The sequence below is a fragment of the Oncorhynchus tshawytscha genome, linkage group LG03, assembly GCF_018296145.1.
Source record: "Oncorhynchus tshawytscha isolate Ot180627B linkage group LG03, Otsh_v2.0, whole genome shotgun sequence".
Classification (NCBI taxonomy): domain Eukaryota; kingdom Metazoa; phylum Chordata; class Actinopteri; order Salmoniformes; family Salmonidae; genus Oncorhynchus; species Oncorhynchus tshawytscha.
In genome coordinates this window covers 54,923,713-54,939,350 of record NC_056431.1, presented here as the reverse complement: position 1 = coordinate 54,939,350, position 15,638 = coordinate 54,923,713, and the positions used below count along the sequence as shown (strand labels likewise).

At 42.1% G+C, this 15,638-nt stretch overlaps 1 protein-coding gene across 1 annotated transcript in view; it reads left to right on the top strand.

Moving 5' to 3' along the window:
* The first annotated feature begins 683 nt into the window (after positions 1-683).
* Positions 684-15,638, top strand: part of cps1 (carbamoyl-phosphate synthase 1, mitochondrial) — an 80,313-nt gene continuing 65,358 nt past the window's right edge. Inside the window, exons 1-7 of the mRNA XM_024407428.2 lie at positions 684-1,001; positions 8,776-8,885; positions 9,037-9,181; positions 10,499-10,588; positions 11,309-11,365; positions 11,587-11,679; positions 11,801-11,890. Coding sequence (XP_024263196.1) covers positions 885-1,001; positions 8,776-8,885; positions 9,037-9,181; positions 10,499-10,588; positions 11,309-11,365; positions 11,587-11,679; positions 11,801-11,890 — 702 coding nt within the window. The 5' untranslated portion in view covers positions 684-884. The remainder of the gene's footprint in view (positions 1,002-8,775; positions 8,886-9,036; positions 9,182-10,498; positions 10,589-11,308; positions 11,366-11,586; positions 11,680-11,800; positions 11,891-15,638) is intronic.

The window sequence follows — 15,638 nt, the reverse complement described above, 5'->3', positions numbered from 1 at the left end:
TGTAGTGTATTTTAGTTTTAAAAGGGCTTCTAAAGTTTGTAATGACCACTTTGATATTTCAGACTGGATTTTTAAAATGTATTTTATTTAACCTTTATTTAACTAGGCAAGTCAGTTAAGAACAAATTGTTATTTACAATGACCGCCTACCCAGGCCAAATCCTTCTCTAACCCACTGGGCCAATTGTGCGTCAGCCTATGATTTGACCTAACAAACCCCTAACCCCTACAAAAGTGTCCATTAATTATAATCCAGATAATAATGAATATTTCCTGTGGCTGTAGAGTTATTTTCCTGCTAGGGTTGCAAACTAGCTCAAATTAAATCAGCATCTGTAACCTAAACCTATCATAAACCTATTATATGGAGCAAATGGTCAAGTTAGTCATGTTACAGTGAACTGAGTTCACATGAAAGTAATATTTTCCTCGGGAGTTTATGCATACTAGGAATATGTTGGAACGTAGTCGTAGAAGAGCATGCTGTATATAATACAAATATTCTGTGACTGTGACATATGCATCATGCAAAGCAAGCATGGTTGGTTCAACGCTAACAGCGCAGAATTCTTTACATGGTTTCAGCCACCATGTTCACCGATTTGCGGCCAATCAAAATGATGAGCGGAAAGAAACGCGCAGAAGAAAACAACGTGGCAGCCAATTGCAGCCAACCCACGTTGATCGGCTCTTTGCATTCGGAGTTATCTGTCTGGAATCCTTTGGATGAGACACGCGGGCTGCTTGAGCCCAAATTCATTCATTTCAGTGGACCGCTCTTTCTCAATAGAACAACTTTGACAACAACACATTCTGCACGGATTCATTTTTCCCTTGTAGGACAACATCTAACAGAGTCAGAATAAGTGAATTAAAGACGGAATATGACAAAAATATTGACAGCCTGCAACGTCGTCAAATCACTGAGGCAAGGATGGCTCGCAGCCAGAAGAAGCAGCAACCCTGCTTGCTTGAGGTCTGCTAGGCTCTTCAGTGTTAAGGTAATACATTCGCCAGCTAGCTAACTAGCTATATTGCTTTTCTTTAATTCTAAAACGTTAATTGAGCAGTAAACAACTTATTTTTACCGGCTTGCAATAGTTTGCGAAAGTTTTGTCATTGACCATGAATTATAGCTAGCTAGGAATAAGCTAACGTAAGTTGTCATTCATTGTCAATAATAGCTAAAACAATTTATTGTCGAGGTAACTAACGTTAGCTAGCTAGCTAGCTATCCCACTAATAAAGCATGCTCGAACTTGCTTCAGTCAGCTAAATGCAGTTGACAACAGGTCAACGTTCTTTTGCATTTTGAGAAGAAACACATGTCATGGAAACAGTCGTGTTCTTGAGTTGCAGTGGGGCCAATAAAATGAATGGATGCATATGGTGGCCAATCCCCGTGTGGTGTTGCGTCATGTTGATTTACTAGTTTGGGGTGCAGTTTGGCAAATCTGGCTAAGCAAAGATATTTCTCAACATTGCATGATTACTCAATGCAATATATTTCAATCAACTTTATTAGTTATTGGCATAACATTAAATGCCATTTTGTGATTTTTATAAATATGTGTAGGATACGGTATTGGGCTTTAACACCACACGGTCTCACGCGCACACACACACACACACACACAGTGGATAATCCTAGGCTAGGCCAGGAAAAATAGAACAAGAGAATAGTCTACCTCAGCATTCACTACTGACCAGGAGAATATGGCCCCTCATTGAGTGGGTCAGGGGCTGGTGGTAGATAGCTACCTCTAGTTTCCTTTGTTATCGGTGAATTAGGCTAAGCCTTCTCTCATACCGATTTAAGATAGCATGTTACTGTCTATCTAAACAGAAATGTTCCTTGCATCGTAAAAACACCTCATACAAACAGTAAGGATTACCTACAGTGCATTTGGAAAGTATTCAGACCGCTTAACCTTTTCTACATTTTGTTACTTACAGCCTTATTCTAAAATTGATTACATTATTTTTTCCTCTCATCAATCTACACACAAGCTATCCCATAAAGACAAAGAAATTTTTTTTTTTTTTTTTAGAAATGTTAGAAGAAAAAAAAAATCCTTTACTATGAGACTTGAAATTGAGCACAGGTCCGTCCTGTTTCCATTGATCATCCTTGAAATGTTTCTACAACTTGATTGGAGTCCACCTGTGGTAAATTCAGTTGATTGGCCATGATATGGAAAGGCACACACCTGTCTATGTAAGGTCTCACGGTTGACAGTGCATGTCAGAGCAAAAACCACGAGGTCAAAGAAATTGACCATAGAGCTCCAAGACAGGATTGTATCGAGGCACAGCTCTGGGGAAGGGTACCAAAAAATGTCTGCAGCATTGAAGGTGCCCAAGAACACAGTGGCCTCCGTCATTCTTAAATGGGAAAATGTTTGAAACCACCAAGACTCTTCCTAGAGCTGGACGCCCCTGGCCAAACTGAGCAATCGGGGAGGTGACCAAGAACCCGATGGTCACTCTGACAGAGCTACAGAGTTCCTCTGTGGAGATGGGAGAACCTTCCAGAAGGACAACCATCTCTGCAGCACCAATCAGACCTTTATGGAAGCCACTCCTCAGCATAAGGCACGACAGGCCGCTTGGAGTTTGCCAAAAGGCACCTAAATGACTGACCATGAGAAACAAGATTCTCTGGTCTGATGAAATCAAGATTTGACCCTTTGGCCTGAATGCCAAGCATCACATCTGGAGGAAACCTGGCACCATCCCTGCGGTGAAGCATGGTGGTGGCAGCATCATGCTGTGGGGATGTTTTTCATCGGCAGGGAATGGGAGACTAGTCAGGATCAAGGGAAAGATGAACGGAGCAAAGTACAGAGAGATCCTTGATGAAAACCTGCTCCAGAGCGCTCAGGACCTCAGACTGGGGCGAGGTTCACCTTCCAACAGGACAAAGACCCTAAGCACACAGTCAAGACAACGCAGGAGTGGCTTCGGGGACAAGCCTCTGAATGTTCTTGAGTGACCTAGCCATAGCCCGGACTTAAACCCTATCGAACATCTCTGGTGAGACCTGAAAATGGCTGTACAGCTACACTTCCCATCCAATGTGACAGAGCTTGAGAGGATCTGCAGAGAAGTATGGGAGAAACTCTCCAAATACAGGTGTGCCAAGCTTGTAGCGTCATACCCAAGAAGACTCGAGGCTGTAATCGCTGCCAAAGGTGCTTCAACAAAGTACTGAGTAAAGGTTCTGAATAAGGGATGCACACTATATCAGTGAACATATCAGAATCTGCCGATATTAGCTAAAAATGCCAACATTGGTATCGGGCCGATGTCTAGTTTAACGCCGATGCGCAAAACTGATGCCAAAGCTGACGTGCATACCTATTTGACACCACGTAGAAAGTTTCACTACACGTGCAACACAGCGTTCCTAACCTAGCCCACAATGTCTGCTGTGTGGATGAGCAGTTAACAAGTCGAGCAGTCATTTGAAAGAGTAAGAACATTTCAGCCAGACAACTCAAAAGGCGAAATTCATTAACGGCAAGATAATGGAATTCATTGCACGATGTTGGCATTCATAACTGGTCTAGCACCGGTACACACTACCAAGTGCGCTATTTTTCAGATGTTGCTCTACCGGAGTTACACAGTAATGGCATCACTGCTATTACCTTCACGACATACTATGGAACGCCTTTTTGGGTCTTTGCGTGTCAAAAAAGATACACGTCAAATAACACGTTAAATACGCTTTCAATTTGACACGTCAAATAACACAGTTTTATTATAGAATGTTGTTTGTTCTGAATTTGCACGTGCAAGCCAAGCGTCACCACTACTATCAGTAGCACTGTCATAGCTGTACAAAAAAGTCTGCCAACACCGGCCATGAGCGATGTGTTTACAATACCGCATTGGTAATAAAGCATTATTTGTTCAACCGCAACTGCTGTGGTAGCTTTTAGTTTGGTACATAACTAGCACCAATACAACCAGCCTGCAATCCACCAGGAGACTGCGTGGCAGGCTGACCACCTGTTACGCGAGTGCAGTATCAAAAGGACCTGTGGCTGCAAGGAGCCAAGGTAAGTTGCTAGCTAACATTAAACTTATCTCATAAAAACAATCTTAACATAATCATTAGTTAACTACACATGGTTGATATTACTAGGTTAACTAGCTTATGTTAGCATATTAGCATATGTTCTCATGTTCTGAGCAAGGAACTTAAATGTTAGCTTTTTTACATGGCACATATTGGACTTGTACTTTCTTCTCCAACACTGTGTTTTTGCATTATTTTAAACCAAATTTAACATGTTTCATTATTTATTTGATATTGATTTTATTTACGTATTATATTATGTTAAAATAAATGTGTGCATTGTTCATTCAGTATTGTTGTGTATATATAAACATCGGGCGATTTTAATCAGTATCGGCTTTTTTTGGGGGTCCTTCAATAATCGGCATCGGCGTTGAAAAATCATAATCGGTCGACCTCTAATCTGAACTATTTACATTGATTTTACACTGCTGCTACTCCCGCACATTGACATGTATACCGGTACCACCTGTATAAAGCCTTGTTAATGTTAGTTTTTATTAATAAAAAAAAACTTTAGGCTATCTAGTAAATGTTTTCTTAACTCTTTCTATAACTGCGTTGTTGGTTCCACAATTCCTGACACTTAATCAGAGTAAAAATTCCCTGTCTTAGGTCAGTTAGGATCACCACTTTATTTTAAGAATGTGAAATGTCAGAATAATAGTAGAGTGATTTATTTCAGCTTTTATTTCTTTCATCACATTCCCAGTGGGTCGGTTATTGGGTCACCTAATTAGTATTTGGTAGCATTGCCCTTAAATTGTTTAACTTGGCACAAACATTTCGGGTAGCCTTCCACAATCTTCCCACAATAAGTTGGGTGAATTATGGGCCATTCCTCCTGACAGAGCTGGTGTAACTGAGTCAGGTTTGCCTTGCTCGCACATGCTTTTTCAGTTCTGCCCACACATTTTCTATGGGATTGAGGTCAGGGCTTTGAGATGGCCATTCCAATACCTTGACTCTGTCTCTAAGCCATTTTGCCACAACTTTGGAAGTATGCTTGGGGTCATTGTCCATTTGGAAGTCCCTTTTGGGACCAAGGTTTATTTCCTGACTGATATCTTGAGATGTTGCTTCAATATATCCACATAATTTTCCTCCTCCATGTTGCCATCTATTTTGTGAAGTGCACCAGTCCCTCCTGCAGCAAAGCACCCCCACAACATGATGCTGCCACCCCCGTGCTTTACGGTTGGGATGGTGTTCTCCGGCTTGCAAGCCTCCCCCTTTTTCCTCCAAACATAACGATGGTCATTATGGCCAAACAGTTCTATTTTTGTTTCATCAGACCAGAGGACATTTCTCCAAAAAGTACAATCTTTGTCCCCATGTGCAGTTGCAAACTGTAGTCTGGCTTTTTTATGGTGGTTTTGGAGCAGTGGCTTCTTCCTTGCTGAATGGCCTTTCAGGTTATGTCGATATAGGACTTGTTTTACTGTGGATATAGATTATTTTGTCCCTGTTTCCTCCAGCATCTTCACAAGGTCCTTTGCTGCTGTTCTGGGATTGATTTGCACTTTTCGAAGTACGTTCATCTCTAGGAGACAGAACGCGTCTCCTTCCTGAGCGGTATGATGGCTGCGTGGTCCCATTGTGTTTATACCTGCGTACTATTGTTTGTACAGATGAATGTGGTACCTTCATGCATTAAAAAATTGCTCCCAAGGATGAACCAGACTTATGGAGGTCTACAATTATTTTTCTGAGGTCTTGCTTGATATCTTTAGATTTTCCCATGATGTCAAGCAAAGATGCACTGAGTTTGAAGGTAGGCCTTGAAATACATCCACAGGTACACCTCCAATTGACTCAAATGATGTCAATTAGCCTATCAGAAGCTTCTAAAGCCATGACATAATTTTCAGGAATTTTCCAAGCTGTTTAAAGGCACAGTCAACTTAGTGTATGTAAACTTCTGACCCACTGGAATTGTGAAAATGTGAGTTATAAGTGAAATAATCTGTCTGTAAACAATTGTTCGAAAAAATTACTTGTGTCATGCACAAAGCAGATGTCCTAACCAACTTGCCAAAACTATAGTTTGTCTTACAGGAAATTTGTGGAGTGGTTGAAAAATGAGTTTTAAGGACTCCAACCTAAGTGTATAAACTTCCGACTTCAACTGTAAATACTTTTATAAACGACTTAACGTTAGTAAATTACTGTAAAGTAACAATATTAATATAAAAAAATCAATATAACAACTAACAACAGTTCTAACATAATTTCACCTCTGTCCTCTCACTCCATCATACACACTGAGTGTACATGAACCCCCGCTCTTTCCATGAAATATGCAATAACGTTATGTTGGATTACATGGAAATGATATCCATATTTGTGAGTCCATTTCTGTGGCACCATCTTAATACATTGAATTGCATGAACAAAACAACAACAAAAAATCAAATTTAATTGTATTATGACAGGAGATGTCTGGGAAGGGAAAGGCCCAACGAGCCCAAGAAACCGCACTGCTACACCCTTGAACAGCTACAGGTTCCTTACAGGGAGGTGAGGGCAGGGAGCAGCCTGAGGGAGGTGACCTCATGCCTCCTGTCAGTACCTGTTTACAGGGTAGCCAATTGTCCAAAAACATTCCACATAGTTACACAACTATTGCAGTTGGGTAAACATGCCTTTTGGAAGTTCAGTTCATTTTCTTCACCTGTGCACAATCAAGAGCAGAAAGAGAGGCACGCAGGAATGTGGCGTCTCAATTTGGGTTTGAGCATAACATTTGCAAACAAGTTTAATAGATAGCACCCTTTAAGATTTTGGGACATGAGTTATTGAGATTTCACAATTATTGAACACACAGCTCTCGTGAATAGGTTGGCACAGCAAAGATATTTCAAAAAGTTAACACAGCAAACGTGAGAGCAAAAAATAAAATCTCTTGTTTAAATGCAGATCAGAGGATGGCGCAGTGGTATTCTTTTTAAGATTCTGCACATCAGTCTTATGCAATTCATTATTTATTGATTCAGTGTATGTGTAATTGATGACCACATTGCTATTAGCACACAACTCATGACAAATTATTAATATTAATATTTAACTGCCTTGTTCAGGGGCAGAACGACAGATTTTTACCTTGTCAGCTCGGGGATTTGATCTTGCAACCTTTTGGTTACTAGTCCATCGCTCCAACCACTAGGCTACCTGCCACCCCTGAACAAGGCGTTAATGGAATATTAGCCATAATAATATTAATACTAATATAAGTTATGAATAATGAAGGTTTGTGCAGCGTTTTATGGTTAAGCATGTTTTTAATCTGGGAGAGAAGCACCACCCCTGGTGGAAAGACGCTGTTCGGCACACAATGAGCGTCAGAGGGGTCAGTTTTTTTTCATATTTCCTCGAATACTATTGGTCCGTTACCATGTCGATCAACGCATGAATGGAAACATCTACCTACACACAGGCAGTCTCTCTTTACTGTGTCGCCACCATGCTCGATGCTAGGTACAAAGACCACCACTTCGATGCAGACAAGAAACCGGGTTTACGTGAAATGTTAGACACAGCTGGACAAGATGGAAATGGACCCAGTGACAGTGCACACCAAGGACAGACAGAGCTGTAGCTTCACTGCTTGACATGTATGATGAAATCCTGGTTCAGAATGAAATGACTGAACAAATGAACAATGAAACAGCACAGCAAGTAAGTGAAAGAAATAGGTTTTGATGATGTTTTACTGGTAATGGGGACATAAGTACATGCAAACAAAATAACTTTTTGGTCAGTGTGGCGTGTGTGTGTGTTACCTTTTTATTTAACTAGGCAAGTCAATTAAGAAGAAATTCTTATTTACAATGACGGCCTACTCTGGCCAAACCCGGAGGACGCTTGGCCAATTGTGCGCCGCTCTATGGGACTCCCAATCATGGCTGGATGTGATACAGCCTGGATTCGAACCAGGGACTGTAGTGACGCCTCTTGCACTGAGATGTGGTGCCTTAGACTGCTGCGTCCGTGTGTGTTTGTTTAACTATATAACTATTAGAATGCTTAAAGGCCACAAAATTGTTTATATCAGGTATGTTTTGTTTTTATGCCAAGGAAAATATCGGTATCGGCCAAAAATGTAATATCGGTGCATCTCTAGTACTGTTAGGTACCAGTAACATAACACAATTTGGAAAGAGTCAAGGGGTCTGAATACTTTCTGAATGCACTGTGTAGCCTGGCTCAGTGGCCTTGTGATTAAAGTGCCCACCCTAAGGTTGGGAGTTTGATCTGATGCGTCTCTGCTTGAGACTCAGCATTAAAGAGAGAGATGGGAGGTAAGGCCCTGCGATAAACTACTGTCCTGTCCAAGGGTGTACTTGTACATAGGCTCCTGTTCCTATGAGCTGTTCCAGCTAGCACAAACCAAGGCTTGTGCAAGGCTGGCTACTTTTTTACTATAGCCTGACCTGGTTCTATTGAATTATTAACAAAGGGTCATTGTAATATAAAAAGGTGCCACTGCCATATAATAGGTCTGTGAATGTATCATAGTAGTTTTTCCACCACGTTCTTGTATTTACTCAGTAGCCCAGTTACCAGTCCAACTCTTGGATGTGTTCTGTACTGTGTAGGCTAATGTGAAGAGTAATATACCAACGGTTTCTTCTTTTGTCTTCATCCTTGTCTCTCTCCTGCTCCTCCTCCTTCACCTCCTCTCCCAGGCCCAGATAGCCCACCTGGTCCTGGAGGATGGTACCCGGATGAAGGGCTTCTCCTTTGGGGATGAACGATCTGCTGCTGGGGAGCTGGTCTTCAACACTGGCCTGGTGGGGTAAGAGATCAGTCTTGTCTAAATCACCATTAACAGTCATCATCATTGCTAAAGTGCATGGATCACAGTATGTTTACATTGTGGGGAGACAATTTTGTCTCCCCACAATAGGTTACCTATGTATATCTATAATAACTACACATTTCTGAAGGTACCCAGAGGCTTTGACTGACCCCAGCTACAGAGGTCAAATCCTGACCCTGACCTACCCCATAGTGGGGAACTACGGCGTTCCAAACACTCAGGAGCTGGATGAGCTGGGCCTGAGGAGGAACATTGAGTCAGACCGTATACAGGTGGGTCTGTTATGTTATCGTGTGTGTGTGTGTGTGTGTGTGTGTGTGTGTGTGTGTGTGTGTGTGTGTGTGTGTGTGTGAGCATGTCTGTTTTAGTGATGTGTGGGTTGACTCATAACCCACAGTCCCAGTGGGTATATCCGCGGGTGGATGGGTTTAGGGTCATGAAATATTGTGTTTATGAAGGGCAGGTGGGTGGCAGGCAGGTTCAATAAAGAGAAAAATATCATAAATGTATAATTGTGGGCCTCCCGAGTGGCGCAGCGGTCTGTGTCACAGCCGGCCGTGACCAGGAGACCCATGAGGCAGTGCACAATTGGCCAAACGTTATCCGGGTTTGGGGAGGGTTTGGCCGGCTGGGATGTCCTTGTCCCATCGCGCTCTAGCGACTCCTTGTGGCGGGCCGGGCACATGCATGCTGACTTCGGTCCCCAGCTGTACAGTGTTTCCTCCAACACATTGGCACGGCTGGATTCCGGGTTAAGCGAGCAGTGTGTCAAGAAGCAGTGCAGCTTGGCGAGTTTGTGTTTCAGAGGTTGCATGGCTTTCAATTTTCGCCTCTCCTGAGTCCGTACGGGAGTTGCAGCGATGGGACAAGATTGTAACTATCAATTGGATATCACAAAATTGGGGAGATAAAGGGGTACAAAATGAAACAAAAATTAATTAATTAATGTATTATTCTGGGGCCTCCTGAGTGGCGCAGTGGTCGAAGGCACTGCATTGCATTGCAGTGATGATGCGCCACTAAAGCCGGGAGCACCACAATTGGCCCAGCGTTGTCTGGGTTAGGGGAGAGTTTGGGGGATTTCATTGGCTCATCTCGCTCTAGTGACTCCTTGTCGGGCCGACCGCCTGCAAGCCGATTGGTTTGGCTCGCTTCCGGGTTAAGCAAGCCGTGTGTTAAGAAGCAGCGAGGCTTGGCGAAAATGCACGCCAAATGCTTTTGGGAATTTGGGCAGAAAAAGTTAACGTTGATCCACTGAGGCAAAAAGGACAATGTCAAGAGTTTAATTCAATAAGAGAAAAGCTGTGAAATGGAGAATTGAAATTAAATAGGAGGGCCAGAATAGTATAGTTTCCCAAATAGTAATGTTTGGGAAAGATGTGGTAAAAGAGCAGTGTTATGTTATGCTATATTTTAAAGTTGACTGCTCCTTTGCTTCGCTGTTAGTCAAGTAAATATTTTAGGGTATTTAAAGTGCATATTACAAGGTCTCTTTACAGAGGAAATAAATAATAGCTTTATTAGGTTGATAACTCAAGTGTTTGGTTTGTGTTGTGACTCATGTTGGGTTTGTGTTGTGATCTCTGTAGGTATCTGGACTCTTGGTGCAGGATTACAGTCATGAGTACAGTCACTGGAACTCTGTCAAGTCCCTGGGACAGTGGCTACAGGAGGAGAAGGTAGTAGAGACAGCATTACAGTCCCCAGCTGTACAGTGTTTCCTCCAACACATTGGCACGGCTGCATTCCGGGTTAAGCGAGCAGTGTGTCAAGAAGCAGTGCAGCTTGGCGAGTTTGTGTTTCAGAGGTTGCATAGCTTTCAATTTTCGCCTCTCCCGAGTCCGTACGGGAGTTGCAGCGATGGGACAAGATTGTAACTATCAATTGGATATCACAAAATTGGGGAGATAAAGGGGTACAAAATGAAACAAAAATTAATTAATTAATGTATTATTCTGGGGGCTCCTGAGTGGCGCAGTGGTCTAAGGCACTGCATTGCATTGCAGTGATGAAGCGCCACTACAGCCGGGAGCACCACAATTGGCCTAGCGTTGTCTGGGTTAGGGGAGAGTTTGGGGGATTTCATTGGCTTCATCGCCTGCTAACATAGTCAACATAACATAAGTCCCCAGCGTTACAGTTCTCATTAGTGGTGGGTCCGCCCTCAAAAAGGAGATTTTCTTTTTGTTAATTGAGAAATAAAATCACTTTTTTGAGTGCAGACCCACTACTAATGAATTTGATGTTTTACTTTTGGCTAATGCACCAGTTCTGATTTACAGTGGTTTAAAGAACCTTTTGAAAACATGGCACTTCGACTCATTTTCTAACAGCACAAATCTTACTGCAATTTTAATGTTGTCAAATGGCAATTAGTATTTTCTCATATTGTTTGAAAGGTCCCTGCATTGTTTGGAGTGGATACTAGGATGCTGACCAAGATCATCAGAGACAAGGTAAGTGTTTTTACTGTAAGCCTTGTCAAAGCCAGAATGGCCTATAGGGCAGGAGCCTATCTCCTGTCTATGTAGCTTGAGGCAGCTTGATGTACAAGTACACTCCCTGGACAGGAAGCTAGTCTTGTTACTGCTTTACTCTTATTGTGTTTAAAGAAACGTGACTATTGAAGAAAAAAGCTGTTTTTGACAGAAAATGTGTCTCTTTATTTTGTGACCAGGGTACAGTGTTGGGGAAGATAGAGTTTGAGGGCCATCCAATAGAGATATCAGACCCTAACCAGCAGAACATTTTAGCAGAAGTCTCAACAAAGGTACGTTCTGACTGCTATACGATCAAGTGTATGCTGTTATTATGGATATGATTCTGCTGCAAAACATATTCCCCCCTGTTGATGATGATGATATCCTTTCATTGTTCTTGTATGTTTCCAGGAGACCAGAGTGTTTGGGAAAGGTAACCCCATCAAAGTGGTGGCTGTTGACTGTGGCATCAAGCACAACATCATCAGGCTGCTTGTTAAGGTGAGAAAGGGAGACTAGAGGAGAAAGTTCACCATTGATCACTGACCTCATCTCTTCTGTCCGAGGGTTGATACAACTTAGACTACAGTAGGGCTGTCCCAACTAAATCTTGTCCCAACTAAACTAAAAAAATCTTGGTTGACTGAAAGTGGTCTGTTCTTTCGACCAATAGATTGCCTGCCAGTTATGGTTTTCATATGCACATTTTCATGAAACAGTTTCATATAATTTATAATAACTTCTCTATATCTCAATCATTGTCATGTGGTTAATCAAAATCAGATCAAAATCTAAATGAAAATGATACAAACCTAAAAAGTAACTTGTATTGCCATTGGTAACTATGTAGCCTACATAATAAAAACATTGCAGTCTGCTGGTAGAAAATATTCTGATAAAAATAAATATCCTATAAATCACATTGGCTACACATGGTCTGTCTGCAACAAACTTCAAACGTTGTATCAACTAGCCAAATTTCTTCAGCCTCCTGAGGTTGAAGAAACGATCAGCTCCTTTTGTTTAGTTGACGTTGAGTGAGAGTTTATTTTCCTGCCACCGCTCTCCCAGGGCCCTCTACCCCTCCCTGCAGGCTGTCTCGTCATTGTTGGTAGTCAGGCCTACTACTGTTGTGTCGTCTGCAAACTTGATGATTGAGTTGGAGGCGTACGTGGCCATGCAGTCATGGGTGAACAGGGAGTACAGGAGGGGACTGAGCACGCACCCTTGTGGGGCCCCTGAGTTGAGGATCAGCGAAGTGGAGGGGTTGTTTCCTACCTCCACCACCCTGGGGGTGGCCTGTCAGGAAGTCCAGGACCCAGTTGCACAGGGCGGGGTTCAGACCCAGGGCCCACAAGCTTAGTGATGAGCTTGGAGGGTACTATGGTATTGAATGCTGAGCTATAGTTAATGAACAGCATTCTTATGTAGGTATTCCTCTTGTCCAGATGGGATAGGGCAGTGTGCAGTGCGATGACGATTGCATCGTTTGTGTATCTATTGGGGCAGTAAGCAAATTGAAGTGTGTCTAGGGTGTCAGGTAAGGTAGAGGTAATATGATCCTTAACTAGCCTCTCAAAGCACTTCATGATGACAGAAGTGAGTGCTACGGGACGATAGTCATTTAATTCAGTTACATTTGCTTTCTTGGGTACAGGAACAATGATGGACATCTTCAAGCAAGTAGGCACAGCAGACTGGGATAGGATGAGATTTAATATTTGCTGGTCTACACATGCTCTGAGGATGCGGCTAGGGATGCCGTCTGGCCCGGCAGCCTTGCGAGGGTTAATTAAAACTTCTTACTGATTGTGGTCCCTGTACAGGAACCAAAATCAGCGGAAATTTCAGAGCGCCACCTGTAGTACTCGATAAAATTCAAACTTTCATTAAAACACACATGCAAGGTACTCAATTAAAGCTACACTCGTTGTGAATCTAGCCAACACGGCCGATTTGTAAAATGCTTTTCGGCGAAAGCATGAGGGAGCTATTATCTGACAGCATGCACCCCCCGAAATACCTGCACGAGACCTAAACAAAAGATTTAGCGGTAGCCGGCGCTACACAAAACGCAGAAATAAAATATAAAACATTCATTACCTTTGACGAGCTTCTTTGTTGGCACTCCTATATGTCCCATAAACATCACAATTGGGTCTTTTTCCCGATTAAATCCGTCATTGTATACCCAAAATGTCCATTTATGAAGGCCGTCTGATCCAGGAAAATTCACCTTTACAAGACGCAACGTCACTTTTTAAAATTAAAGAAGTTGCCTATAAACTTTTACAAATCACTTCAAACTACTTTTGTAAACCAACTTTAGGTATTAATAAACGTTAATAATCTATCAAATTGATCACGGGGCGATCTGTTTTCGATAGCAGCAAGTCTTGAAATCATCGTCCATTTTTTCACTTTCATAACTTCCTCTGTGCACCCCAAGACAGGAAGTGCCTATATGTCATCCCACCAAGGATAAACATGCAATGAAATGCCAGTACTGGCGACATCGTGTGGAAGCTGTAGGCATTGTAAACGGGACCTCATCTATTTTCTATCGCCTTAGACAATACAAAGACTGGCGGATGAATATTTTTTTGGTGTTTTTGGTGAACAGTTTTCCCTGAGATTTTTACTCCTAAACATGTTCTGTTATAGCCACAGACATGATTTAACCAGTTTTAGAGACTTCAGAGTGTTTTCTATACACACATACTTATCATATGCATATACTATATTCCTGGCATGAGTAGCAGGACGTTGAAATGTTGCACGATTTTTAACAAAAAGTTGCGAAAAGCTGCGAAAATTCGCATCATCCCTAACAGGTTTAAGACGCTTAAATGTCTTACTCAAGTCAGCCATGGAGAAGGAGATCTCACAGTCCTTGGTAGTGGGCCGCGTCGGTGGCACTGTGCTATCCTCAAAGTGGGCGAAGGTGGTTTAGCTTGTCCGAAAGCAGTACGTTGGTGTCCGTGACATGGCTGGTTTTCCCTTTGTGGTCCGTGATTGTCTGTAGACCCTGCCACATACGTCTCGTGTCTGAGCCTTGAAATTGCGACTCCACTATTTCTCTGTACTGACGTTTGCCTGTTTGATTACTACACTGTTTGTATTCGGCCATATTTCCAGCCACCTTGCCATAGTTATATGCGGGGGTTCGCGCTTTCAGTTTTGCAGGAATGCTGCCATCTATCCACGGTTTCTGGTTTGGGTAGGTTTTAATAGCGACCGTGGGTACAACATATATCCTATTGTCGTGTCTTTGACTGATTAAATTATATGACATGCTATTTTAGCAAATCAGTTACCTAGCATTTAATTGATTATGTGATTTAATTAAACCATGCAACAATTCAACCATTAATAACCTGGGGCACCACGGAAGCATTCATTTATATAGAGCGGTTATCTCCCGAATCCACTCTCTTAAAGATCTGAAGATCTTTTATATCAATAGCAGTCAATTATTAATCGTCACCTCGATTGGTCTCATTCTGATTGTCGTAAGTACTTGGTTATCGGCACGAACCTTAGCTAATAAGTTGAATCAGCAATACACAAATTGGCTTAATTATTTATTTACTAAATACCTAACTAATCACACAGAATTACATATATATACACAGGATAGATCACACGTCAATTACTAATCGTGTCATGAAAAGCCCCTAGTTGGCTAACCCGATATGACGGCTGGTTACACAAAGGAAGGGGTTGAGTTTGAATGAAAGTACGGGTAAACTTCGGACAAAAGGGTTGAATCTCTATCGGACCTTGAGAAGCTATGCTACAGTAAATACAGAATCTTATGCATTCTAATAACCGCCCATTCGGAAGAGGAAAATGAAAGATATATATATCTTTACTGCGCTTCGATAGATGGGTCGAAGATGGAAGATCGCCATTGTCCTTTGAATAATCTTTCTGGTGGTAGTGTTGTAGAGTGGATACGTTAAAGTACTCTGTCGTTCTTCGGAGATTGTCCTTTCCTAGGCCACATACGTTTACAGCTAACTCGCTGTCTAGGATGTATCACTTCTTTAGTGAATAATTGTTCAAAGTTCATACCATGAATAGAAGAATACAATTGAACAAAGCTGAATGAAATAGAAAGGATATTTTCTCTAAACGATTTTCTCCAGCTCATGCTGTATTCTGGCTGGTCTAGTTGAAATTCACCATTCCAACGTGGTGATCGTTGCCTCCACGTTGAAATTTGCCCTTTTAAACGTATGGACAC